The 27,017-nt window shown below is 56.7% G+C and overlaps 4 protein-coding genes across 4 annotated transcripts; all 4 read left to right on the top strand.

The window, feature by feature from the left end:
• On the top strand, nt 1-2,604 carry LOC134049818 (protocadherin alpha-6-like). The gene has a single exon (XM_062502492.1). The coding sequence runs from the start codon at nt 1-3 to the stop codon at nt 2,602-2,604; it is 2,604 nt and encodes an 867-aa protein (XP_062358476.1).
• Nucleotides 2,605-7,086: 4,482 nt separating this feature from the next.
• LOC134049817 (protocadherin alpha-2-like) lies at nt 7,087-9,720 on the top strand. Its single transcript, XM_062502491.1, has one exon. It carries the CDS (start codon nt 7,087-7,089, stop codon nt 9,718-9,720), a length of 2,634 nt encoding a protein of 877 aa, XP_062358475.1.
• Nucleotides 9,721-14,171: 4,451 nt separating this feature from the next.
• Nucleotides 14,172-21,079, top strand: LOC134049816 (protocadherin alpha-2-like). Its single transcript, XM_062502490.1, has 7 exons — nt 14,172-16,943; nt 17,177-17,287; nt 17,556-17,708; nt 18,119-18,144; nt 19,007-19,109; nt 19,477-19,530; nt 20,993-21,079. The coding sequence occupies exons 1-7, from the start codon at nt 14,172-14,174 to the stop codon at nt 21,077-21,079; spliced, it is 3,306 nt and encodes a 1,101-aa protein (XP_062358474.1).
• A 151-nt stretch (nt 21,080-21,230) lies between these two features.
• LOC134049815 (protocadherin alpha-13-like) lies at nt 21,231-23,870 on the top strand. The gene has a single exon (XM_062502489.1). It carries the CDS (start codon nt 21,231-21,233, stop codon nt 23,868-23,870), a length of 2,640 nt encoding a protein of 879 aa, XP_062358473.1.
• The last annotated feature ends 3,147 nt before the right edge of the window (nt 23,871-27,017 follow it).

Genomic DNA, 27,017 nt, shown 5'->3' with positions numbered 1-27,017 from the left:
ATGGGCGAGCGTTGTGGTGTGGTGCTGCGGGTGCTGGTGCTGCAGGCGGCCTGGGCGCTGGCGGGCGGGCAGGTGCGGTACTCGGTGCCGGAGGAAGCCAAGGCCGGCACGGTGGTGGGCCGTCTGGCGCAGGACCTGGGGCTGGAGGCGGGCGAGGCGGAGGCGCGGCGGCTGCGGCTGGTGGCGCAGGGCCGGCGGGCGAGCGTGGAGGTGAGCGGGGCGAGCGGCGCGCTGCTGGTGAGCTCGCGGCTCGACCGGGAGGAGCTGTGCGGCAAGAGCGCGCCGTGCGCGCTGCGCCTGGAGGTGCTGCTGGAGCGGCCGCTGCGCGTCTTCCATGTGCAGCTGGAGGTCACCGACATCAACGACAATGCCCCCGTCTTCCCCGCCGCCCAAAAAAACCTCAGCATCGCGGAATTGTCTGTGCCGGGGTCTCGTTTCCCGCTGGAGGGCGCGTCGGATGCGGATATCGGAGAGAATGCGCAGCTCTCCTACATGCTGAGCTCCAGCGAGCATTTTAGAATTGAGGAAGAAAACAGTAACTCTCGCAGTAAGTCTCTGTTTCTGATACTCACGAAATCTCTGGACCGCGAGACGATTCCCGTTCACCGGTTGGTGCTGACGGCGAGTGACGGGGGCCGGCCGTCTCTGTCAGGGACAATGGAGCTGCTGATCTCGGTCGTGGATGCGAACGACAACGCGCCGCAGTTCAACCAGTCCGTGTATAACGTACATTTGTCCGAGGACGCAATACAAGGAACGCTAATTGCACGGTTAAACGCCACAGACATGGACGAAGGAAGTAACAAAGATGTGACATATGAAATCGATAGTATTGTTCCTCCATCTGCCTCAGATTTATTCAGCATTGAGGAGCACACAGGGGAGATCAGACTGACGGACTCCTTGGACTTTGAGTTACTTAATTTATACGACATAAATGTTAAGGCGACAGATAAAGGGACACCGTCGCTGTCGGGTCACTGCAAGGTGGTGCTGGAGGTGCTGGACGTGAACGACAACGCGCCGGAGGTGTGGGTGACGTCGCTGTCGGTGCCGGTGTCGGAGGACGCGTCGGTGGGGACGGTGGTGGCCCTGCTGAGCGTGTCGGACCGAGACTCGGGGGCGAACGGGCGCGTGCGGTGCTGGGTGTGGCCGGCGTCGCCGTTCGGTCTGGAGGCGACGTTCGCGGGCTCGTACTCGCTGGTGCTGCGCGAGGCGCTGGACCGGGAGCGGGTGTCGGAGTACGCGGTGGAGGTGCGTGCGGAGGACGGCGGGGCGCCGGCGCTGCGCGCCAGCCGCGGGCTGCGGGTGCCGGTGTCGGACGTGAACGACAACGCGCCCGCGTTCTCGCAGGCCGTGTACACGGTGCTGGCGCGGGAGAACAACGCGGCGGGCGCGGAGCTGGCGCGGCTGTGGGCGCGGGACCCGGACGAGGCGGGCAACGGGCGCGTGAGCTACTCGGTGTGGGAGGGCGGCGTGGGCGGCGGGGCCGCGGCTCCGTCGTGGTCGTCGGGGGCCGTGGGCGGCGGGTGGCGTGCGGCGTCGAGCTACGTGTCGGTGGACGCGGAGAGCGGGCGGCTGTGGGCGCTGCAGCCCTTGGACTACGAGGAGCTGCAGGTGCTGCAGTTCGAGGTGCGCGCGGTGGACGCGGGGGAGCCGCCGCTGTGCGGCAACGCCACGGTGCAGCTCTTCGTGCTGGACGAGAACGACAACGCGCCGGCGCTGCTGCTGCCGCCCGCGGGCTCGGCGGCGGAGGCGGGCGCCGTGGCGGCCGAGGCGTCCTCGGGGCCGGGCTCGGGCTCGGGCTCGGGCTCGGGCTCGGGCTCGGGCTCGGGCACGCTGTGGGCGTGGGCGGCGTGGGGGGCGCCGGCGGGCCAGGTGGTGGCGAAGATCCGCGCCGTGGACGCCGACTCGGGCTACAACGCGTGGCTGCGCTACGAGCTGTGGGAGCCGCGGGGCAAGGGCCCGTTCCGCGTGGGGCTCTACAGCGGCGAGGTGAGCACGGCGCGGCCGCTGGACGAGGCGGACGGCCCTCGCCAGAGGCTGCTGATCGTCGTGCGCGACCACGGCGAGCCGGCGCGCTCGGCCACGGCCACGCTCAGCGTGTCGCTGCTCGAGGCGGCCGAGGCGGCGCTGGCCGCGGGCCCGGGATCGTCGCTCTCCTCCTCCTCGTCCTCGTCGTCCTGGTCGGCGTCGGGGTCGCGGTCGGCGTCGGGCGTGGAGCTCGGCGCCGGCGCGGCCAGCGCGGCGACCAACGTGTGGCTGGTGGTGGCGATCTGCGCCGTGTCCAGCCTGTTCCTGCTGGCCCTGGTGCTGTACGGGGCGTCGCGCTGGGCGCCGCGGGCGGCCGTGCTCTCGGGGCCCGGGCCCACGACGCTGGTGTGCGCCAGCGAAGTGGGCAGCTGGTCGTACTCGCAGCGCCACAGCCGCAGCCTGTGCGTGGCGGACGGCGCGGCCAAGAGCGACCTCATGGTTTTCAGCCCCAATTTCCCTCCGCCGCCGCCCGGCGCCGCGGCCAAGGACACGCAGCCGGAGCCCTCCGCTCTCCTCGACACGGTCAGTGCTACTGCCTTACTCATTTCTCGCCCTTTTCTCCTCTCTTGATTTTCTCCCACCCCCTGGGTAGTTCCTCCATGTAGCGAGGCTCTGCCCTCTCAGTCTCAGAGGAGCGAGTGTTTAGGGGTATTAAAGGGACATTTCCATCTACCTCCATGTCCTCTCGTGATTTCACAATTTGTTGGTGTGCGTCGAAGCAGCAATCTTAAGCTATTATGGACGGCAGAGCATTTACCATCCGCAGCTGAGTGTTGCCTCGTTGGGCAGGAGTTGTACCCTCGAATGAAATCACTGCCGGTTTCAGTGAGAGGTGCCCAAGGTTACAGCTTTGCAGGCAACTTTCTTACTTCATTGCGTGTAGGGTTTCGGTGTGAGCTTGGTGCACGAATACAAAACACGATGTGGTGGTAACAATCCCCCAGTCCCATTGCATTGACTTAATGCTTTTGCTGACTGCAGACCACGTTAGTATTAGGCCTGGATTATTTTTGGTAACTGTCCTGTTTTATTTTCCTTGTAAGAGGTGTGACTGAAAAATTACACTTGAGACTTCACGTATTTGGCTCTTTGAGGAAACATCTATTCTGCATTTCGGTTTTATCATCTGGCTCATTAAGAAAGAGGGAAAGGTAGTATGGAGTTCTACTTGCATATTTCCTTGTATTTTTTTCCATCCTTTACAAGAAGGAAACTGCAGCGTGTTTATTGAAGTAATTGTGGCGTTGGCGCAATAAGGCACAGGCTTTTAGGTTTTTTTATGTGACTTTGAGCAGAGAAAAGAGTTGCCCAGGGAAGGTGGGATTCATTGGGAAGGCGGGATTCATTGGGAAGGCCATGGGTCATGTCTTAAAACAGGATTGAGTGATAATGTGCTTGTCTTTAGAACTGATGATTGGAGGATGCCTAGAGAGAACTGAGACAGGATGGGCACAGAGTGCTTCTGTGTGAGATCCTTTGCAAGGCTCTAAGGTTCTCCGGTTGGAGGCTTTGTGGAACTTGAGGTGCTGTGTGCTATTGAAATGGCCACAGAGTCCTTTGGGGTGATGAAGATCTCCTTCCACAGGAAGTAATTTGTGCTGTTACATCATTACTGTACAATATGTGATGGAAAGAGGAAATGCGATACTGAATTTTGTTCAATGAGAAACTCCTTATGTTGAGAAATGCAATGTGGGAGGGTAGGACTTGAGCTTGCTGCTGTTCCTGTGTAGGGATGCACATCGATAGCAATTTCCTCATCTCTTGATATGAATTTGACTGTTCCTATCTCTTTGTCAAGTGGGATTTGGAGGAGGATGTGCTGAGGAGGAGGGTATAATCTGTGTGTGCCACATTTCTCTGACCTGAGCATTTGGATGATCAGCCTCTTTAGAAATGGGGTGATCAAGCCCTGGTCATGCTCAACCGTGATGCCTGCACAACCACAGCAAACCTTCCAGAGCAGTCCTGATATCATTGTAGAAATTCTCCCCTACAGTGGATACTGTGACCATGCTTGTGCTTCAGCATTTGGTGTGGTTCTCTCAAAACCAAATCAATCTGCACCGGGATCAGAGGTGTCACTCTGATCCCAGAATTTTAAACATCTCTCATGTGTGCTTCTGTGATGAGAACACATCATTTCCATCTGAGACTGCTGAAAAAGCACAGAGCATTTAGTGTGAATTTCACAGGGCCTGGCAGAAGTTCTGTGGTTTTGCATCCCTTCATAAGTTGTTTGTGCCAATTGTGAAGGAAGGGTGGGATGTGTGAAGGCCTGGATCGTGCTCAGAGTGGGTTTTATTGCTGGGCCAAGCTGTTGTGGTGGGGCAGTTTGGCTGCTGCAGCTGCAATCCTCCGAGTGGCATGGAGTATTGCTTGGGCCCTCCATCATGGAGAGGGTGACTCTGAGTGGGGAAGTTTCTGTAGGTAGGAACTGGAGATGCTGTGTGGCACAAGCTCTGTCATTGGGCAAGAAAGCTCCAGCTGCTCAGCTGGAGATTGATTTCCCAGAGCTTGGGATGGAGGATTCCACTGGGGAACCTTGTGAAGTCACCCGTTCCTTGGGGTTGCATGCCTGGGATCCTCTCAGGTCCTTCTGAAGTGCTGTCTATCCTTGGTATTCTCCATGCTCTTCCTGCCAGAAGTGAGGACATCTTCCATACCCATCTCAGAGCACTTGCTTTTGAAAATATGGTGTTGGCGAAACAGGAGCTTTTTGAAATTTCAGTCTTGCTCGATTACCCTTCTCTGAAGCTCACCTTGTTTACATTCATGCTCTTGTCTAGAGAGTGAGTGGAGAAAATTCTGTCCATAATCAAGATGTTGCCAGACGTGGCATTTTGATATGATGGAATGCGATCTTCTAGTTTTCTTCTCTCCTTTTACCAGAAACCTCGTGGTTTTTTTATTTTTTTTTTATTTTGCATTGGCAATGTGTTGGTAACAGCGAATGAAATGCAGACTGCTGAATTTTGGCAGCTGTCAGGTAGGAGAGTCTCCAGCAGCTGACCATCAGTATGAGGGATGGATTTTCCAATCTTCTAAGCTGAGGTTGACGCTGGGAGAATGTCCTTGGATTTGCCAGGTCTCTCCTACTTGGCATGTGATACAAGTGTTTGAAGTGCACTGTGCTCTGTTCAGTGATTTAGAGGCTTTTGCAGAATGTGGGTCATTTCCCCGTGTTCCTCTTCCCCTGAAATTACTGATAACATTGAAGGAAAACAGACTTCAGAACCAATTCCCTGCCTTGAATGTAAATCTTTTCTGAAGGAGGAGGCAGGGATGCTTGAGGTAAGTTGCTGTTCCCTAAAGATGAGTCTGAATGACAGTTGTACCTTGATATGTCTTTGGCCATGGATTCTTCATTTTGGATTGACCAAACGTGCCTGGATTTGGAGTTCAGCTGGATGATCCTTCTGGGTGCCTTCCAGTGTAAGAAATTCTATGTTTGCTTTCCTGGATCAGCAGTGTGCCACTGCCTCCTCTCCTTTCTGTCTTCTTTGTCCAGACAGAGTAGGGGCAAATAACAGAAGCACGGATGCAGAAGGGACCCCAAACCATTTCTCAGAGTGGATGTGGTGGGAGTCGGGCGTGCGTTGCCAGAGAAAACGACAGAGATACAATGACTTTGTTGCCTTTACCCTGTGGATCAGGCTGCACAGAGGCATTTCACGGGCTGTAATGCCCCTGGGGATGGACAATCTCGCTGTGTGTTTCTGACTGTGCTGGCCTGCCTGGAACATGAAGGCAGAAAGGTACATTCATCATACAGGTGCCAAATGAGGCCTGAAGAATGGTTCTTCATCGAGGTGTATGAAGAGTGTTTGGAGCTGTGGTTGTTCCGTAATTATTCAGCGTTCATGAGGAATTGGTTGCTGAGCCGTGGTGTGTTTGAATCCCTGGAGTAAAGATTGCCCTGGGTTGTCTGTGCTTAGTGAAGTCTGTTTGCAGTAATGTCCGGGTACCTCGGGATTTGTCCAGTGTTTCAGAGGGCTGTGAATTCTCTCCCTTGAGAGGATGGGGTCTGCAGAGCGTGGTTTCCTTCCAGACGTTGAGGTGCAAGAGCGCTCTGTCAGCCCGGCACAGACTTGAAGTGAGCAGGAAGTTTGTTCCTTGACTGGAGAGATGAAAGACGAGAGCAGAGAGGAACGGGAACTGCTACCCGTGGCGTGTTGGTGCTTCATGGGGAGGGTGATGTAATCACGTGGAACAATACATTGATTAATGAGACAAAGGAGATGAAAGAGAGAACAGGAGAGAAGAGCAGAGTGTGTGTGCGTAAGGAGAGGGACGAGAAGGAAGGATTCGAGAGAGGAAGGATGGACGGACAGACGAGTTTACTGGTTTGGCACAGATGCTCTCACAGGGTGCAGGAAGGGTGGAGCGCAAGAAAGGAGGATATAAAAGAAGTGATAGAAGAGAAAGACATGAGATGGTCTGAAGGAGGTAATTAGGAGGAGAAGATGACAAAGAGGAGAAACGAAACAACCGCAAAGGAGATGAGCAGCACGCGACGGACTTACCTCTAATCGCTGGGTGAAGCTGGTTGTGAAGAGCTTCTGCCTCGATTACAACATTTTCTGGTCTAACGCTAAAGCCACGTAAGGAGAATGGGTGGATGCGACTTGTTTTCACTGCTGTGTGGCGCCGGAGGCTTCTTGCGAGTTACAAGAACGGCTAAAGAAAACGGTAGAGAAGAGAAAGGAAATAACGGAAGAATTAAATGAAAGACGATCACGGTTGGAAGAGCAAAAGCGGAGGAAACAGCCATGACGGAGCGGAGGCAGAGGCAGTGTGGCGGCTGGCGTGAGGCGGCGGAGCAGCGCACGGTGTCGCTGCAGGCTCAGGAACGGCGTGTGGGCGGCTCCGCCCCGGTGCGGCGGAGAGCCCGGCTGTGAGCGCGGGGGGGCGGCGCGGGCCGGGCAGCAGAGCCGGTGCGTCCGGGCGGCGGCGGGGAGCCGTGCGGGGCCCGTGCCGGGGCCGGCAGCCAGAGCCACAGCGGCGGCGGCGGCGGGTGGAGCGAGAGCAGCGGCGGCGGTGCGTGCAGGGATGGGCGAGCGTTGTGGTGCGGTGCTGCGGGTGCTGGTGCTGCAGGCGGCCTGGGCGCTGGCGGGCGGGCAGGTGCGGTACTCGGTGCCGGAGGAAGCCAAGGCCGGCACGGTGGTGGGCCGTCTGGCGCAGGACCTGGGGCTGGAGGCGGGCGAGGCGGAGGCGCGGCGGCTGCGGCTGGTGGCGCAGGGCCGGCGGGCGAGCGTGGAGGTGAGCGGGGCGAGCGGCGCGCTGCTGGTGAGCTCGCGGCTCGACCGGGAGGAGCTGTGCGGCAAGAGCGCGCCGTGCGCGCTGCGCCTGGAGGTGCTGCTGGAGCGGCCGCTGCGCGTCTTCCATGTGCAGCTGGAGGTCACCGACATCAACGACAATGCCCCCGTCTTCCCCGCCGCCCGAAAAAACCTCAGCATCGCGGAATTCACCACCCTGCCAGGGTCTCGTTTCCCTCTGGAGGGCGCGTCGGATGCGGATATTGGAGCGAACGCGCAGCTCTCCTACACACTCAGCCCCAGCGAGCATTTCTCTCTGGATTTACAAAAAACCGAGGAGGACGCTGAGTCCTTATTCCTGGTGCTCACGAAATCTCTGGACCGGGAGACGATTCCCGTTCACCGGTTGGTGCTGACGGCGAGTGACGGGGGCCGGCCGTCTCTGTCAGGGACAATGGAGCTGCTGATCTCGGTGCTGGATGCGAACGACAACGCGCCCCAGTTCAACCAGTCCGTGTACAAAGTGCAGCTGCCCGAAAACGCAGAACGAGGCTCTTTGGTGATCAAACTTAATGCCACGGATTTGGATGAGGGGTCGAACAGTAATATTTCCTATTCGGTCCAGATCGTGTCCCCGCAGGATGGAAGAGACATTTTCAGAATTGACAGAAAGAGCGGAGAGATCCGTCTTCTGGGTAACTTGGACTATGAGGATTTTAGTCTGTATCGCCTGCAAGTGGACGCGACTGATAAAGGGACGCCTCCGCTGTCGGGTCACTGCAAGGTGGTGCTGGAGGTGCTGGACGTGAACGACAACGCGCCGGAGGTGTGGGTGACGTCGCTGTCGGTGCCGGTGTCGGAGGACGCGTCGGTGGGGACGGTGGTGGCCCTGCTGAGCGTGTCGGACCGAGACTCGGGGGCGAACGGGCGCGTGCGGTGCTGGGTGTGGCCGGCGTCGCCGTTCGGTCTGGAGGCGACGTTCGCGGGCTCGTACTCGCTGGTGCTGCGCGAGGCGCTGGACCGGGAGCGGGTGTCGGAGTACGAGGTGGAGGTGCGTGCGGAGGACGGCGGGGCGCCGGCGCTGCGCGCCAGCCGCGGGCTGCGGGTGCCGGTGTCGGACGTGAACGACAACGCGCCCGCGTTCTCGCAGGCCGTGTACACGGTGCTGGCGCGGGAGAACAACGCGGCGGGCGCGGAGCTGGCGCGGCTGTGGGCGCGGGACCCGGACGAGGCGGGCAACGGGCGCGTGAGCTACTCGGTGTGGGAGGGCGGCGTGGGCGGCGGGGCCGCGGCTCCGTCGTGGTCGTCGGGGGCCGTGGGCGGCGGGTGGCGTGCGGCGTCGAGCTACGTGTCGGTGGACGCGGAGAGCGGGCGGCTGTGGGCGCTGCAGCCCTTGGACTACGAGGAGCTGCAGGTGCTGCAGTTCGAGGTGCGCGCGGTGGACGCGGGGGAGCCGCCGCTGTGCGGCAACGCCACGGTGCAGCTCTTCGTGCTGGACGAGAACGACAACGCGCCGGCGCTGCTGCTGCCGCCCGCGGGCTCGGCGGCGGAGGCGGGCGCCGTGGCGGCCGAGGCGTCCTCGGGGCCGGGCTCGGGCTCGGGCTCGGGCACGCTGTGGGCGTGGGCGGCGTGGGGGGCGCCGGCGGGCCAGGTGGTGGCGAAGATCCGCGCCGTGGACGCCGACTCGGGCTACAACGCGTGGCTGCGCTACGAGCTGTGGGAGCCGCGGGGCAAGGGCCCGTTCCGCGTGGGGCTCTACAGCGGCGAGGTGAGCACGGCGCGGCCGCTGGACGAGGCGGACGGCCCTCGCCAGAGGCTGCTGATCGTCGTGCGCGACCACGGCGAGCCGGCGCGCTCGGCCACGGCCACGCTCAGCGTGTCGCTGCTCGAGGCGGCCGAGGCGGCGCTGGCCGCGGGCCCGGGATCGTCGCTCTCCTCCTCCTCGTCCTCGTCGTCCTGGTCGGCGTCGGGGTCGCGGTCGGCGTCGGGCGTGGAGCTCGGCGCCGGCGCGGCCAGCGCGGCGACCAACGTGTGGCTGGTGGTGGCGATCTGCGCCGTGTCCAGCCTGTTCCTGCTGGCCCTGGTGCTGTACGGGGCGTCGCGCTGGGCGCCGCGGGCGGCCGTGCTCTCGGGGCCCGGGCCCACGACGCTGGTGTGCGCCAGCGAAGTGGGCAGCTGGTCGTACTCGCAGCGCCACAGCCGCAGCCTGTGCGTGGCGGACGGCGCGGCCAAGAGCGACCTCATGGTTTTCAGCCCCAATTTCCCTCCGCCGCCGCCCGGCGCCGCGGCCAAGGACACGCAGCCGGAGCCCTCCGCTCTCCTCGACACGGTCAGTGCTGCTTCCTTGCTCGTCTCTCGTTCTCTCCTCCCCCGCCTTTTCATTTCTCTGTTAATTTTCTCCCGCCCCGTGGGTAGTTCCTCCATGTAGCGCGGCTCTGCCCCTGCTCTCTCATGGCAGGGGGTGTTAGAGGATATTAATTGGACATTTCCATCTCACGCCATGTCCTCTCGTGATTTCACAATTTGTTGGTGTGCGTGGAAGCAGCAATCTTAAGCTATTATGGACGGCAGAGCATTTACCATCCGCAGCTGAGTGTTGCCTCGTTGGGCAGGAGTTGTACCCTCGAATGAAATCACTGCCGGTTTCAGTGAGAGGTGCCCAAGGTTACAGCTTTGCAGGCAACTTTCTTACTTCATTGCGTGTAGGGTTTCGGTGTGAGCTTGGTGCACGAATACAAAACTCCTTGTGGTGGTAACAATCCCCCAGTCCCTTTGTATTGACTTAATGCCTTTGCTGACTGCAGACCATGTTGGTATTAGGACTGGATTATTTTTTGGTGCCTGTCCTCTTTTATTTTCCTAGGAAGAGATGGGACAGAACATGACATCTGGGACTTCAAATATTTGGCTCTTTGTGGAAACAACAATTCTGCCTTTAGTTTCTATCATTAGAGTCCTTAAGAAATTAGGAAAGGCAGTATGGACTTCTACTAGAATCTTTTCCCTTATATCTTCTTTGCTTCCTTTGGAAGAAGACAACTGTAGCATGTTTATGAAAGTGATTGCAGCAGTGGTGGAGTAAGGCTCAGGGGTTTATTTTTTATGCACCCTTGAGCAGAGGGAAGAGTTGCCCAAGGAAGGTGGGATTCATTGGGAAGTCCATGGGCCCTGTCTTAAGACAAGAATTAGTGATGCTGTGGTTGTCTTGAGAACTCATGTCTTAGAGTTAGAGTGATGAATGAAGGATACCTATGATGAATGAATGTAACCTAGAGAAAACTATGAGGTGGGATGGGCACAGTTTGCTTCACTGTGGGATCCATTGCAAGGTTCTAAGGTTCTCCTGTTGGAGGCTTTGTGGAACTTGCTGTGCTGTGTGCTATAGAAATGGCCACAGAGTCCTCTGGGGTGATGAAGATCTCCCTCCACAGGAAGTAATTTGTGCTGTTACATCATTATTGTACAATATGTGATGGAAAGAGGAAATGCGATGATGAATTTTGTTCCATGAATCACTTCCCTCTTTGAGAAATGCAATGTGGGAGGGTAGGACTTGAGCTTGCTGCAGTTCCTGTGTAGGGATGCACATCGATAGCAATTTCCTCATCTCTTGATATGAATTTGACTGTTCCTATCTCTTTGTCAAGTGGGATTTGGAGGAGGATGTGCTGAGGAGGAGGGTATAATCTGTGTGTGCCACATTTCTCTGACCTGAGCATTTGGATGATCAGCCTCTTTAGAAATGGGGTGATCAACCCCTGGTCATGCTCAACCGTGATGCCTGCACAACCACAGCAAACCTTCCAGAGCAGCCCTGATATCATTGTAGAAATTCTCCCCTACAGTGGATACTGTGACCATGCTTGTGCTTCAGCATTTGGTGTGGTTCTCTCAAAACCAAATCAATCTGCACCGGGATCAGAGGTGTCACTCTGATCCCAGAATTTTAAACATCTCTCATGTGTGCTTCTGTGGTGAGAACACATCATTTCCATCTGAGACTGCTGAAAAAGCACAGAGCATTTAGTGTGAATTTCACAGGGCCTGGCAGAAGTTCTGTGGTTTTGCATCCCTTCATAAGTTGTTTGTGCCAATTGTGAAGGAAGGGTGGGATGTGTGAAGGCCTGGATCGTGCTCAGAGTGGGTTTTATTGCTGGGCCAAGCTGTTGTGGTGGGGCAGTTTGGCTGCTGCAGCTGCAATCCTCCGAGTGGCATGGAGTATTGCTTGGGCCCTCCATCATGGAGAGGGTGACTCTGAGTGGGGAAGTTTCTGTAGGGAGGAACTGGAGATGCTGTGTGGCACAAGCTCTGTCATTGGGCAAGAAAGCTCCAGCTGCTCAGCTGGAGATTGATTTCCCAGAGCTTGGGGTGGAGGATTCCACTGGGGAACCTTATGAAGTCACCCGTTCCTTGGGGTTGCATGCCTGGGATCCTCTCAGGTCCTTCTGAAGTGCTGTCTATCCTTGGTATTCTCCATGCCCTTCCTGCCAGATGTGAGGACATCATCCTTACCCATCTCAGAGCACTTGCTTTTGAAAATATGGTGTTGGCTAAATAGGAGCTTTTTGAAATTTCAGTCTTGCTCGATTACCCTTCTCTGAAGCTCACCTTGTTTACATTCATGCTCTTGTCTAGAGAGTGAGTGGAGAAAATTCTGTCCATAATCAAGATGTTGCCAGACGTGGCATTTTGATATGATGGAATGCGATCTTCTAGTTTTCTTCTCTCATTTTACCAGAAACCTCGGGTTTGTTTTTTTTTTTCTTATTTTGCATTGGCAATGTGTTGGTAACAGCGAATGAAATGCAGACTGCTGAATTTTGGCCGCTGTCAGGTAGGAGAGTCTCCAGCAGCTGACCATCAGTATGAGGGATGGATTTTCCAATCTTCTAAGCTGAGGTTGACGCTGGGAGAATGTCCTTGGATTTGCCAGGTCTTTCCTACTTGGCATGTGATACAAGTGTTTGAAGTGCACTGTGCTCTGTTCAGTGATTTAGAGGCTTTTGCAGAATGTGGGTCATTTCCCCGTGTTCCTCTTCCCCTGAAATTACTGATAACATTGAAGGAAAACAGACTTCAGAACCAATTCCCTGCCTTGAATGTAAATCTTTTCTGAAGAAGGAGGCAGGGATGCTTGAGGTAAGTTGCTGTTCCCTAAAGATGAGTCTGAATGACAGTTGTACCTTGATATGTCTTTGGCCATGGATTCTTCATTTTGGATTGACCAAACGTGCCTGGATTTGGAGTTCAGCTGGATGATCCTTCTGGGTGCCTTCCAGTGTCAGAAATTCTATGATTGCTTTCCTGGATCAGCAGTGTGCCACTGCCTCCTCTCCTTTCTGTCTTCTTTGTCCAGACAGAGTAGGGGCAAATAACAGAAGCACGGATGCAGAAGGGACCCCAAACCATTTCTCAGAGTGGATGTGGTGGGAGTCGGGCGTGCATTGCCAGAGAAAACGACAGAGATACAATGACTTTGTTGCCTTTACCCTGTGGATCAGGCTGCACAGAGGCATTCCACGGGCTGTAATGCCCCTGGGGATGGACAATCTCGCTGTGTGTTTCTGACTGTGCTGGCCTGCCTGGAACATGACGGCAGAAATGTACATTCATCATACAGGTGCCAAATGAGGCCTGAAGAATGGTTCTTCATCGAGGTGTATGAAGAGTGTTTGGAGCTGTGGTTGTTCCGTAATTATTCAGCGTTCATGAGGAATTGGTTGCTGATCCGTGGTGTGTTTGAATCCCTGGAGTAACGATTGCCCTGGGTTGTCTGTGCTTAGTGAAGTCTGTTTGCAGTAATGTCCGGGTACCTCGGGATTTGGCCAGTGTTTCAGAGGGCTGTGAATTCTCTCCCTTGAGAGGATGGGGTCTGCAGAGCGTGGTTTCCTTCCAGACGTTGAGGTGCAAGAGCGCTCTGTCAGCCCGGCAGAGACTTGAAGTGAGCAGGAAGTTTGTTCCTTGACTGGAGAGATGAAAGACGAGAGCAGAGAGGAACGGGAACTGCTACCCGTGGCGTGTTGGTGCTTCATGGGGAGGGTGATGTAATCACGTGGAACAATACATTGATTAATGAGACAAAGGAGATGAAAGAGAGAACAGGAGAGAAGAGCAGAGTGTGTGTGCGTAAGGAGAGGGACGAGAAGGAAGGATTCCAGAGAGGAAGGATGGACGGACAGACGAGTTTACTGGTTTGGCACAGATGCTCTCACAGGGTGCAGGAAGGGTGGAGAGCAAGAAAGGAGGATATAAAAGAAGTGAGAGAAGATAAAAACATGAGATGGTCTGAAGGAGGTAATTAGGAGCAAAGGATGACAAAGAAGAGAAACGAATCAACCGCAAAGGAGATGAGCAGCACGCGACGGACTTACCTCTAATCGCTGGGTGAAGCTGGTTGTGAAGAGCTTCTGGGTCCATTAGAATATTCTCTTGTCTGACACTGAAGTCATCTAAGAGGAATTGGCGGATCCGACATGATTTGTCTGCTGTCTGCCTCCAGAGACTTTTTGGAAATTAACAGAAAGGGTAAGGAAAAGGAAACAAAAGAAAGAAAATAAGGGCAAAATGAAATGAAAGACGATCAAGTTTAGAAGAGAAAAACTACGGAGCGGAGGCAGAGGCAGTGTGGCGGCTGGCGTGAGGCGGCGGAGCAGCGCACGGTGTCGCTGCAGGCTCAGGAACGGCGTGTGGGCGGCTCCGCCCCGGTGCGGCGGAGAGCCCGGCTGTGAGCGCGGGGGGGCGGCGCGGGCCGGGCAGCAGAGCCGGTGCGTCCGGGCGGCGGCGGGGAGCCGTGCGGGGCCCGTGCCGGGGCCGGCAGCCAGAGCCGCAGCGGCGGCGGCGGCGGGTGGAGCGAGAGCAGCGGCGGCGGTGCGTGCAGGGATGGGCGAGCGTTGTGGTGCGGTGCTGCGGGTGCTGGTGCTGCAGGCGGCCTGGGCGCTGGCGGGCGGGCAGGTGCGGTACTCGGTGCCGGAGGAAGCCAAGGCCGGCACGGTGGTGGGCCGTCTGGCGCAGGACCTGGGGCTGGAGGCGGGCGAGGCGGAGGCGCGGCGGCTGCGGCTGGTGGCGCAGGGCCGGCGGGCGAGCGTGGAGGTGAGCGGGGCGAGCGGCGCGCTGCTGGTGAGCTCGCGGCTCGACCGGGAGGAGCTGTGCGGCAAGAGCGCGCCGTGCGCGCTGCGCCTGGAGGTGCTGCTGGAGCGGCCGCTGCGCGTCTTCCATGTGCAGCTGGAGGTCACCGACATCAACGACAATGCCCCCGTCTTCCCCGCCGCCCGAAAAAACCTCAGCTTATCAGAGAATTCGCCTCCTGGGTCTCGTTTCCCGCTGGAGGGCGCGTCGGATGCGGATATCGGAGCGAATGCGCAGCTCTCCTACACGCTCAGTCCCAGCGAGCACTTCTCGCTGGATTTACAAAAAACCGAGGAGGACGCTGAGTCCTTATTCTTGGTGCTCAGGAGATCTCTGGATCGGGAGACGATTCCCGTGCACCGGTTGGTGCTGACGGCGAGTGACGGGGGCCGGCCGTCTCTGACGGGGACAATGGAGCTGCTGATCTCGGTGCTGGATGTGAATGACAACATGCCGCAATTCAACCAGTCCGTGTACAAAGTACAGCTGCCCGAAAACGCCGAACGAGGCACTTTGGTGGTCAAAGTAAATGCCACGGATTTGGATGAGGGGTCGAACAGTAATATTTCCTATTCGGTCCAGATCGTGTCCCCGCAGGATGGAAGAGACATTTTCAGAATTGACAGAAAGAGCGGAGAGATCCGTCTTCTGGGTAACTTGGACTATGAGAATGTTAGTCTGTATCGCCTGCAAGTGGACGCGACTGATAAAGGGACGCCTCCGCTGTCGGGTCACTGCAAGGTGGTGCTGGAGGTGCTGGACGTGAACGACAACGCGCCGGAGGTGTGGGTGACGTCGCTGTCGGTGCCGGTGTCGGAGGACGCGTCGGTGGGGACGGTGGTGGCCCTGCTGAGCGTGTCGGACCGAGACTCGGGGGCGAACGGGCGCGTGCGGTGCTGGGTGTGGCCGGCGTCGCCGTTCGGTCTGGAGGCGACGTTCGCGGGCTCGTACTCGCTGGTGCTGCGCGAGGCGCTGGACCGGGAGCGGGTGTCGGAGTACGAGGTGGAGGTGCGTGCGGAGGACGGCGGGGCGCCGGCGCTGCGCGCCAGCCGCGGGCTGCGGGTGCCGGTGTCGGACGTGAACGACAACGCGCCCGCGTTCTCGCAGGCCGTGTACACGGTGCTGGCGCGGGAGAACAACGCGGCGGGCGCGGAGCTGGCGCGGCTGTGGGCGCGGGACCCGGACGAGGCGGGCAACGGGCGCGTGAGCTACTCGGTGTGGGAGGGCGGCGTGGGCGGCGGGGCCGCGGCTCCGTCGTGGTCGTCGGGGGCCGTGGGCGGCGGGTGGCGTGCGGCGTCGAGCTACGTGTCGGTGGACGCGGAGAGCGGGCGGCTGTGGGCGCTGCAGCCCTTGGACTACGAGGAGCTGCAGGTGCTGCAGTTCGAGGTGCGCGCGGTGGACGCGGGGGAGCCGCCGCTGTGCGGCAACGCCACGGTGCAGCTCTTCGTGCTGGACGAGAACGACAACGCGCCGGCGCTGCTGCTGCCGCCCGCGGGCTCGGCGGCGGAGGCGGGCGCCGTGGCGGCCGAGGCGTCCTCGGGGCCGGGCTCGGGCTCGGGCTCGGGCTCGGGCACGCTGTGGGCGTGGGCGGCGTGGGGGGCGCCGGCGGGCCAGGTGGTGGCGAAGATCCGCGCCGTGGACGCCGACTCGGGCTACAACGCGTGGCTGCGCTACGAGCTGTGGGAGCCGCGGGGCAAGGGCCCGTTCCGCGTGGGGCTCTACAGCGGCGAGGTGAGCACGGCGCGGCCGCTGGACGAGGCGGACGGCCCTCGCCAGAGGCTGCTGATCGTCGTGCGCGACCACGGCGAGCCGGCGCGCTCGGCCACGGCCACGCTCAGCGTGTCGCTGCTCGAGGCGGCCGAGGCGGCGCTGGCCGCGGGCCCGGGATCGTCGCTCTCCTCCTCCTCGTCCTCGTCGTCCTGGTCGGCGTCGGGGTCGCGGTCGGCGTCGGGCGTGGAGCTCGGCGCCGGCGCGGCCAGCGCGGCGACCAACGTGTGGCTGGTGGTGGCGATCTGCGCCGTGTCCAGCCTGTTCCTGCTGGCCCTGGTGCTGTACGGGGCGTCGCGCTGGGCGCCGCGGGCGGCCGTGCTCTCGGGGCCCGGGCCCACGACGCTGGTGTGCGCCAGCGAAGTGGGCAGCTGGTCGTACTCGCAGCGCCACAGCCGCAGCCTGTGCGTGGCGGACGGCGCGGCCAAGAGCGACCTCATGGTTTTCAGCCCCAATTTCCCTCCGCCGCCGCCCGGCGCCGCGGCCAAGGACACGCAGCCGGAGCCCTCCGCTCTCCTCGACACGGTCAGTGCTGCTTCCTCTGCTCATGTCTACTTGTTTTTTTCCTCTTCTGCCCCTTCTGTTATGTTCCCTGAGCAGTCTCTGATGGCTTCCAATCCGAATTGCCGATTCCAGAGGGCGGTGTGTTCCTTAACAAATGATTATTTAAGTCACGAGCACCGTTCCCCCTGCCGCTATGTCCTTGCACGAACTCCAGAACTCCTGCTGGTGGGCGGGGAATACTTGGGAGAAATAAAGGTATAGCTCCACGCATGTGGTATTACGGTCCGCAGCTGAGATTTGCTGGTGTGGACACGGATTGTTTTCCCCTAATGTGAAATCACTTCCCTAAGGTTTCATTTCTGCTGACAGCCGTCTTGTTGGCTGGTATGTAGCGTTTCCACCCGAGCTCGTTGTAGGAGTGCAAAAGAACGAGGCTCTGCTGGAAAGAGACCCCCAGGCACTGTGTCGTGGCTTATTGCCTTCTGCAGAGTGATGACCTTGTTGGTATCACCTGTGGTTTTCTTCTCTGTCCTCATCCTGTGTCGTTTTCCTCAGCTAGAGTTGTGGGGACAACTGACGATTCCGACTTGTGCTTTAATGTATTTTCATTTGGCAGAGAGTAGTTTCTTTGTTTCGGTTGGTCCAACAGAGTCATTGTGAACACTGGGATGGTGTTCTGGAGCAGTGGGATGCCTTGTGTGAGGGATCTGGAAATAATTTGTAAGACCTTGGTCCATGTCATAAGAAGAGAAGCATGGGAGATGATGGCTTTTTCTCGAGAATAAATGTTACAAAGTGAGGAATGGAGCATGCCTAGCAGGAGGCAGGATTGGTATGGAGTGTTTCTGCCCCGGATTCTTTCCCAAGTTCCGAGAGTCTGATGTTGGAGGCGTTCTGGATCTTGAGATGCCATGTGGTATTGAAATGGCCAGAGTCCTTTGTGCTTATGAATATCTCCCATCAGAGACAGCTCCTTGGCTGCCTCTGGCCTGGCATGTGGAAAGTGTTGGAAAAGAGTGGGTAACGTGCACACTGATGAACACTTTTGCTGCTCTTTTGGGAGTGTTGTTGTGGGAGGGTAGCACTACAAACTGCTTTCCATGTGTACTGTAGCGTGTTCGTCCCAGCTTCCACAGCTCTTGCCCCGGTGGATCTGTGCTCGTCTTCAGAGAGGATTTTTAAGGGCAGTTGAGGGGGCGGGTGTAATCTTGCTGTGCTTTTCTTCTCCTGCTTGTGCTCTTGCACGGTCAGTCTGGGTAGAGATGGTGTGTCCTGTTACCGCACACGGCTCGTTCTGGTGTCTGGATGTACACACCAAACCTTCACATCTACAGAGCAGCCCAGCTCCGGTCTTGGATTGTAGAAATTCTTCCACCCAGTTGTCATTTTGAATGGATTGGCGCTTTATCTCTTGTTGTGGTCTCTTGAAGGAGAGGCTCAGTGGGGACTGGGACCTGTATTGTTCATTACTCTAATTGCAGAACCTTTGAGAACTTGGTTTGTACTTGAAAATGCTGAAAACTCACAAAGCATCCTATCACGCGGGAAAAGTCAAAGAATCACAGAATGCATTTGCAGAACTCTGCGTATTTTTTGTGCCAGACGTGGGGCAAGGGGAGTTTTTGAATACATCTTTGGGGATGAAATGGAGGGTGTCTGTTTAGCTGTGGAGATTCCAGTTGCCAGAGTGCAAAATACAGGATTATGGTAGAGTACTTCAGGAGTGGTTCCAGCACACAGTGCTGCTCTCCTGGGATCCTCTCAGGACACCCAGAAGTTCTGCACATCTTAGAGCACTGCTGTTCTTTCTGGTATTGCTGCTTGTGAAGACACCTGTCCCGCGTGCCTTTAACTACTTGGGTTTGACTTGCGATGTTGTTGGTCAAAGAGAACCTTTTTGAAATTTGGGTCATGCTGCCAAGCCTTCTCTGTATCTTTCCCTCATTACCCCTCTGCTCTTAGTCTTGCTAGACGGCTGTTGGTATTCAGGATGGCGTCAAAACTTGCATTTCAGTACAACAGCAGAATGGGAGGTGTTTCCTTTTATCCTCTTCTCTGCCAAACTGCACATGCTTTTGTTTTGCTGGGTTTGTTTGCGGTTGTGTTCATTTCCTGTCTCTCATTGGCAACGTGGCAGATATTTGGGCTGTTCCCCATCAGTGTGGGGGATGTCGATTCCTCTCTTCTAAGTTTTGCTTTGAGAGAATTTCTGTAGCTTACAGGTCTGCTTCCTTGTTCCCCAGCGAGGGAAGTGCCTCACGGGCATTGCATGCCGTCAAGTTTTTGTGGAACATAAGTGATTTTTTCTTTCTGTCCAGCTACCCCAGGTACACTGATAGTTTTAAGGGCGAGTGTCCTTTAAAACTAATCCCCCTGCTCGGAAAATATTTCTTTTCTGAAGAAGGAAGCAGTTCAGAAGAGGTAAGTCGTTCGCCAAACGTGGATGTTCTTGAGACCGGTGTACTTTAGTTCCTGTCGAGTTGTGTCATCTTTTTGTCGAATCAGCAGAATGTTCACCCTCTTGGACCAACAAAGCAGCTGTTACCGGCTCTCATTCCTTTTCTGATGCTTCCTGGCACAGCCTGAGTGGGTGACAGCAAGAGGGAATGGAGGAGGGACCAGCACTGGTTTCACTAAACAGATGTGTAGAAGGTCAAGGGAGTGTTCTTAGTGACCTTGTTGTGACGTTACCTTCGTGGCTCTTGTTTGACAAGTGGATCATTCTACGGTGAGTGAGAGATTTTCTGTGGGGCCTCACAGATAGCGAGGTTCTCGGTGTGTTGTCTAGGCAGTGAGTGCCTGCCAGAAAGGAAGAGAAGAACGTGGAACATGCAAGCGGAGAGTGAGTCAGGAAGGACTGAGGCTCATGATGAGTCCTCAGGAGCTGGGGTTGCGCAGAGCTTTTTAAAGTCTCTAAGAAAGTTTGTGGTGTTGGGCTGTGATAGGTTTGAGTTCCTGAATGAGCAAATTCCCTGGTTTGTTTGAACTCTTTGAGGCCTGTGTGCACAGATGTCCCAATAGCTGTGCTTCAGTTTCTGTGTCAGAGCGGTGGATGTGTTTTGATGTGGCAGAGCTGTTCTTTGCCATCTGACTGCCTTGCTGTGTTATTGCTGGGCCCTTGAGAACACGGGAGGCTGAAGATTTGTGGCCTTTTTCCTGGAGGGAGGGGAAGCTGCAGGTGCATGGACAGTAAGTGGGTTTCTCCGTCTGCACATGGAGAGGAGGTGTAGGGAAGAGAAATGCGATTCTGGCCCAAGGGCATGTCTGTGGTTGGTGGCAGGGGTGCTGTAGGTATTTTTAAAATATTTTGTTGAAGGACAGAATGTCCAGAAGATATAAAGTATGGCATTAGATGAGAAGGGGAGGCAACGCCAAGAAAGGAGGAAGAATGTAGAAAGAATTAAAAGAAACAAACAAAATAAACCAAACAAAAAGCAAAGAGGTACATCAAAGAGTCAGGTAAAAGAAGAAGGGATATATTCCCAAAGTATATTGCAAGAATTTCGAAACTATTTTAGTGAAGGAAAAAAAAATCAGAAGAGACAAGCTGAAAACAGATGAGGAGAGTCTAGGAGAGGCAGGAACGAAAAGTTGTAGAGAAAGAACAAGAAAAGAGAAGGGAAACAGAGGAGATAGAAGTGCAGAAAATAAACAGCATACTACTACTGCTACTACTACTGCTACTCCTCCTCCTCCTCCTCCTCCTGCTACTACTACTAATAGTAATGAACCCGCGTAAATAAAAATGAAGCCAGAATGAAAGTAAGAGATGAATGACAGAATGGAAATGCAAAAGAGGCAGTAAAAGAGCAGAGCAGCACGCCCCGACCTTATCGTTATCCTTGGAAGGGAGTTGGTTCCTAACACCCTTGGTTAGAGCAGCACAGCTCTCTAGCAATGGGACTCTGTAATTAGCGCTGATGGTGCCGCAGTTGATGGTGTCCGCGGCGCCAGAGAAAACTGACGAACTGTGCGGCTAAAGAACAAAGGAGAGTGGAAGGAGACGGAAAAGGAGTGGAAAGAATGAGGAGTGGCATAACAAGGACCATAAAGAAGACAGACAAGGAAGAAAGAGAAAAGAGTACAAAGAAAATGAAGAAATGAAATCGAAACAAAACCAAAAAAACCCGAAAATGCAGAAAGAAGGAGAAACGAAAAAGGAAGTGAAGAAAGAGGAAATAAAGGCTAACATAGAAAGAAAGACGAAGATGTAAGGGGAAAGAAGAGGAGCACGACAACAAGACTCACCAGAAAATAGACACGGTGGGGAAAGTCAGCGCGGCTGAGGTTGCGGCTGGCGTGAGGCGGCGGAGCAGCGCACGGTGTCGCTGCAGGCTCAGGAACGGCGCGTGGGCGGCTCCGCCCCGGTGCGGCGGAGAGCCCGGCTGTGAGCGCGGGGGGGCGGCGCGGGCCGGGCAGCAGAGCCGGTGCGTCCGGGCGGCGGCGGGGAGCCGTGCGGGGCCCGTGCCGGGGCCGGCAGCCAGAGCCACAGCGGCGGCGGCGGCGGGTGGAGCGAGAGCAGCGGCGGCGGTGCGTGCAGGGATGGGCGAGCGTTGTGGTGCGGTGCTGCGGGTGCTGGTGCTGCAGGCGGCCTGGGCGCTGGCGGGCGGGCAGGTGCGGTACTCGGTGCCGGAGGAAGCCAAGGCCGGCACGGTGGTGGGCCGTCTGGCGCAGGACCTGGGGCTGGAGGCGGGCGAGGCGGAGGCGCGGCGGCTGCGGCTGGTGGCGCAGGGCCGGCGGGCGAGCGTGGAGGTGAGCGGGGCGAGCGGCGCGCTGCTGGTGAGCTCGCGGCTCGACCGGGAGGAGCTGTGCGGCAAGAGCGCGCCGTGCGCGCTGCGCCTGGAGGTGCTGCTGGAGCGGCCGCTGCGCGTCTTCCATGTGCAGCTGGAGGTCACCGACATCAACGACAATGCCCCCGTCTTCCCCGCCGCCCGAAAAAACCTCAGCATCGCGGAATTCACCACCCTGCCGGGGTCTCGTTTCCCGCTGGAGGGCGCGTCGGATGCGGATATCGGAGCGAACGCACAGCTCTCCTACACACTCAGCCCCAGCGAGCATTTTAGAATAGAGGAAGAAAACAGTAACTCTCGCAGTAAGTCACTGTTTCTGATACTCACGAAATCTCTGGACCGGGAGACGATTCCCGTGCACCGGTTGGTGCTGACGGCGAGTGACGGGGGCCGGCCGTCTCTGACGGGGACAATGGAGCTGCTGATCTCGGTGCTGGATGTGAATGACAACGCACCCCAGTTCAACCAGTCTGCATATAACGTACTTTTGCCCGAGGACGCTTTAGTGGGGACTTTTGTAGCACAGGTGAACGCCACGGATGCGGACAAAGGAATCTATGGTGAAATTTTATATGCTATTGTTACTATTGTTCCCCCCTCAGCAGGAGATTTATTCAGTATCGATGCAAATAGTGGAGAGATCAGACTGAAAGGTGCCCTGGACTTCGAAACCGTGACTTTATACGAATTGCACATTAAAGGAGCAGATAAGGGTTCACCTCCTCTGTCGGGTCACTGCAAGGTGGTGCTGGAGGTGCTGGACGTGAACGACAACGCGCCGGAGGTGTGGGTGACGTCGCTGTCGGTGCCGGTGTCGGAGGACGCGTCGGTGGGGACGGTGGTGGCCCTGCTGAGCGTGTCGGACCGAGACTCGGGGGCGAACGGGCGCGTGCGGTGCTGGGTGTGGCCGGCGTCGCCGTTCGGTCTGGAGGCGACGTTCGCGGGCTCGTACTCGCTGGTGCTGCGCGAGGCGCTGGACCGGGAGCGGGTGTCGGAGTACGAGGTGGAGGTGCGTGCGGAGGACGGCGGGGCGCCGGCGCTGCGCGCCAGCCGCGGGCTGCGGGTGCCGGTGTCGGACGTGAACGACAACGCGCCCGCGTTCTCGCAGGCCGTGTACACGGTGCTGGCGCGGGAGAACAACGCGGCGGGCGCGGAGCTGGCGCGGCTGTGGGCGCGGGACCCGGACGAGGCGGGCAACGGGCGCGTGAGCTACTCGGTGTGGGAGGGCGGCGTGGGCGGCGGGGCCGCGGCTCCGTCGTGGTCGTCGGGGGCCGTGGGCGGCGGGTGGCGTGCGGCGTCGAGCTACGTGTCGGTGGACGCGGAGAGCGGGCGGCTGTGGGCGCTGCAGCCCTTGGACTACGAGGAGCTGCAGGTGCTGCAGTTCGAGGTGCGCGCGGTGGACGCGGGGGAGCCGCCGCTGTGCGGCAACGCCACGGTGCAGCTCTTCGTGCTGGACGAGAACGACAACGCGCCGGCGCTGCTGCTGCCGCCCGCGGGCTCGGCGGCGGAGGCGGGCGCCGTGGCGGCCGAGGCGTCCTCGGGGCCGGGCTCGGGCTCGGGCTCGGGCTCGGGCACGCTGTGGGCGTGGGCGGCGTGGGGGGCGCCGGCGGGCCAGGTGGTGGCGAAGATCCGCGCCGTGGACGCCGACTCGGGCTACAACGCGTGGCTGCGCTACGAGCTGTGGGAGCCGCGGGGCAAGGGCCCGTTCCGCGTGGGGCTCTACAGCGGCGAGGTGAGCACGGCGCGGCCGCTGGACGAGGCGGACGGCCCTCGCCAGAGGCTGCTGATCGTCGTGCGCGACCACGGCGAGCCGGCGCGCTCGGCCACGGCCACGCTCAGCGTGTCGCTGCTCGAGGCGGCCGAAGCGGCGCTGGCCGCGGGCCCAGGATCGTCGCTCTCCTCCTCCTCGTCCTCGTCGTCCTGGTCGGCGTCGGGGTCGCGGTCGGCGTCGGGCGTGGAGCTCGGCGCCGGCGCGGCCAGCGCGGCGACCAACGTGTGGCTGGTGGTGGCGATCTGCGCCGTGTCCAGCCTGTTCCTGCTGGCCCTGGTGCTGTACGGGGCGTCGCGCTGGGCGCCGCGGGCGGCCGTGCTCTCGGGGCCCGGGCCCACGACGCTGGTGTGCGCCAGCGAAGTGGGCAGCTGGTCGTACTCGCAGCGCCACAGCCGCAGCCTGTGCGTGGCGGACGGCGCGGCCAAGAGCGACCTCATGGTTTTCAGCCCCAATTTCCCTCCGCCGCCGCCCGGCGCCGCGGCCAAGGACGCGCAGCCGGAGCCCTCCGCTCTCCTCGACACGGTCAGTGCTGCTTCCTTGCTCGTCTCTCGTTCTCTCCTCTCCCGCCTTTTCACCTCTCTGTTAATTTTCTCCCGCCCCGTGGGTAGTTCCTCCATGTAGCGCGGCTCTGCCCCCGCTCTCTCATGGCAGGGGGTGTTAGAGGATATTAATTCGACATTTCCATCTCACGCCATGTCCTCTCGTGATTTCACAATTTGTTGGTGTGCGTCGAAGCAGCAATCTTAAGCTATTATGGACGGCAGAGCATTTACCATCCGCAGCTGAGTGTTGCCTCGTTGGGCAGGAGTTGTACCCTCGAATGAAATCACTGCCGGTTTCAGTGAGAGGTGCCCAAGGTTACAGCTTTGCAGGCAACTTTCTTACTTCATTGCGTGTAGGGTTTCGGTGTGAGCTTGGTGCACAAATACAAAACTCCTTGTGGTGGTAACAATCCCCCAGTCCCTTTGTATTGACTTAATGTCTTTGCTGACTGCAGACCATGTTGGTATTAGGACTGGATTATTTTTTGGTGCCTGTCCTCTTTTATTTTCCTAGGAAGAGATGGGACAGAACATGACATCTGGGACTTCAAATATTTGGCTCTTTGTGGAAACAACAATTCTGCCTTTAGTTTCTATCATTAGAGTCCTTAAGAAGTTAGGAAAGGCAGTATGGACTTCTACTAGAATCTTTTCCCTTATATCTTCATTGCTTCCTTTGGAAGAAGACAACTGTAGCATGTTTATGAAAGTGATTGCAGCAGTGGTGGAGTAAGGCTCAGGGGTTTATTTTTAATGCACCCTTGAGCAGAGGGAAGAGTTGCCCAAGGAAGGTGGGATTCATTGGGAAGTCCATGGGCCCTGTCTTAAGACAAGAATTAGTGATGCTGTGGTTGTCTTGAGAACTCATGTCTTAGAGTTAGAGTGATGAATGAAGGATACCTATGATGAATGAATGTAACCTAGAGAAAACTATGAGGTGGGATGGGCACAGCTTGCTTCACTGTGGGATCCATTGCAAGGTTCTAAGGTTCTCCTGTTGGAGGCTTTGTGGAACTTGCTGTGCTGTGTGCTATTGAAATGGCCACAGAGTCCTTTGGGGTGATGAAGATCTCCTTCCACAGGAAGTAATTTGTGCTGTTACATCATTATTGTGCAATATATGATGGTAAGAGGAAATGCGATGATGAATTTTGTTCCATGAATCACTTCCCTCTTTGAGAAATGCAATGTGGGAGGGTAGGACTTGAGCTTGCTGCAGTTCCTGTGTAGGGATGCACATCGATAGCAATTTCCTCATCTCTTGATATGAATTTGACTGTTCCTATCTCTTTGTCAAGTGGGATTTGGAGGAGGATGTGCTGAGGAGGAGGGTATAATCTGTGTGTGCCACATTTCTCTGACCTGAGCATTTGGATGATCAGCCTCTTTAGAAATGGGGTGATCAAGCCCTGGTCATGCTCAACCGTGATGCCTGCACAACCACAGCAAACCTTCCAGAGCAGCCCTGATATCATTGTAGAAATTCTCCCCTACAGTGGATACTGTGACCATGCTTGTGCTTCAGCATTTGGTGTGGTTCTCTCAAAACCAAATCAATCTGCACCGGGATCAGAGGTGTCACTCTGATCCCAGAATTTTAAACATCTCTCATGTGTGCTTCTGTGGTGAGAACACATCATTTCCATCTGAGACTGCTGAAAAAGCACAGAGCATTTAGTGTGAATTTCACAGGGCCTGGCAGAAGTTCTGTGGTTTTGCATCCCTTCATAAGTTGTTTGTGCCAATTGTGAAGGAAGGGTGGGATGTGTGAAGGCCTGGATCGTGCTCAGAGTGGGTTTTATTGCTGGGCCAAGCTGTTGTGGTGGGGCAGTTTGGCTGCTGCAGCTGCAATCCTCCGAGTGGCATGGAGTATTCCTTGGGCCCTCCATCATGGAGAGGGTGACTCTGAGTGGGGAAGTTTCTGTAGGGAGGAACTGGAGATGCTGTGTGGCACAAGCTCTGTCATTGGGCAAGAAAGCTCCAGCTGCTCAGCTGGAGATTGATTTCCCAGAGCTTGGGGTGGAGGATTCCACTGGGGAACCTTATGAAGTCACCCGTTCCTTGGGGTTGCATGCCTGGGATCCTCTCAGGTCCTTCTGAAGTGCTGTCTATCCTTGGTATTCTCCATGCCCTTCCTGCCAGATGTGAGGACATCATCCTTACCCATCTCAGAGCACTTGCTTTTGAAAATATGGTGTTGGCTAAATAGGAGCTTTTTGAAATTTCAGTCTTGCTCGATTACCCTTCTCTGAAGCTCACCTTGTTTACATTCATGCTCTTGTCTTGAGAGTGAGTGGAGAAAATTCTGTCCATAATCAAGATGTTGCCAGACGTGGCATTTTGATATGATGGAATGCGATCTTCTAGTTTTCTTCTCTCATTTTACCAGAAACCTCGGGTTTGTTTTTTTTTTTCTTATTTTGCATTGGCAATGTGTTGGTAACAGCGAATGAAATGCAGACTGCTGAATTTTGGCCGCTGTCAGGTAGGAGAGTCTCCAGCAGCTGACCATCAGTATGAGGGATGGATTTTCCAATCTTCTAAGCTGAGGTTGACGCTGGGAGAATGTCCTTGGATTTGCCAGGTCTCTCCTACTTGGCATGTGATACAAGTGTTTGAAGTGCACTGTGCTCTGTTCAGTGATTTAGAGGCTTTTGCAGAATGTGGGTCATTTCCCCGTGTTCCTCTTCCCCTGAAATTACTGATAACATTGAAGGAAAACAGACTTCAGAACCAATTCCCTGCCTTGAATGTAAATCTTTTCTGAAGAAGGAGGCAGGGATGCTTGAGGTAAGTTGCTGTTCCCTAAAGATGAGTCTGAATGACAGTTGTACCTTGATATGTCTTTGGCCATGGATTCTTCATTTTGGATTGACCAAACGTGCCTGGATTTGGAGTTCAGCTGGATGATCCTTCTGGGTGCCTTCCAGTGTCAGAAATTCTATGATTGCTTTCCTGGATCAGCAGTGTGCCACTGCCTCCTCTCCTTTCTGTCTTCTTTGTCCAGACAGAGTAGGGGCAAATAACAGAAGCACGGATGCAGAAGGGACCCCAAACCATTTCTCAGAGTGGATGTGGTGGGAGTCGGGCGTGCGTTGCCAGAGAAAACGACAGAGATACAATGACTTTGTTGCCTTTACCCTGTGGATCAGGCTGCACAGAGGCATTCCACGGGCTGTAATGCCCCTGGGGATGGACAATCTCGCTGTGTGTTTCTGACTGTGCT

Source organism: Cinclus cinclus, chromosome 14, assembly GCF_963662255.1.
Source record: "Cinclus cinclus chromosome 14, bCinCin1.1, whole genome shotgun sequence".
In the NCBI taxonomy this organism is placed as follows: Eukaryota; Metazoa; Chordata; class Aves; order Passeriformes; family Cinclidae; genus Cinclus; species Cinclus cinclus.
The sequence above is the reverse complement of the archived record's forward strand: the minus strand, read 5'-3'. Positions and strand labels throughout refer to the sequence as shown.

Excerpts from the sequence above, each read along its gene's own strand:
- LOC134049816 (XM_062502490.1), top strand. The coding sequence starts at position 14,172 with ATGGGCGAGCGTTGTGGTGCGGTGCTGCGGGTGCTGGTGCTGCAGGCG. Across the intron at positions 16,944-17,176 it reads AATACTTGGGAGAAATAAAG|AGTGATGACCTTGTTGGTAT; the intron begins GTATAGCTCCAC and ends TGCCTTCTGCAG. Across the intron at positions 19,110-19,476 it reads AAGGAAGCAGTTCAGAAGAG|GCAGTGAGTGCCTGCCAGAA; the intron begins GTAAGTCGTTCG and ends TGTGTTGTCTAG.
- LOC134049817 (XM_062502491.1), top strand. The coding sequence starts at position 7,087 with ATGGGCGAGCGTTGTGGTGCGGTGCTGCGGGTGCTGGTGCTGCAGGCG.
- LOC134049818 (XM_062502492.1), top strand. The coding sequence starts at position 1 with ATGGGCGAGCGTTGTGGTGTGGTGCTGCGGGTGCTGGTGCTGCAGGCG.
- LOC134049815 (XM_062502489.1), top strand. The coding sequence starts at position 21,231 with ATGGGCGAGCGTTGTGGTGCGGTGCTGCGGGTGCTGGTGCTGCAGGCG.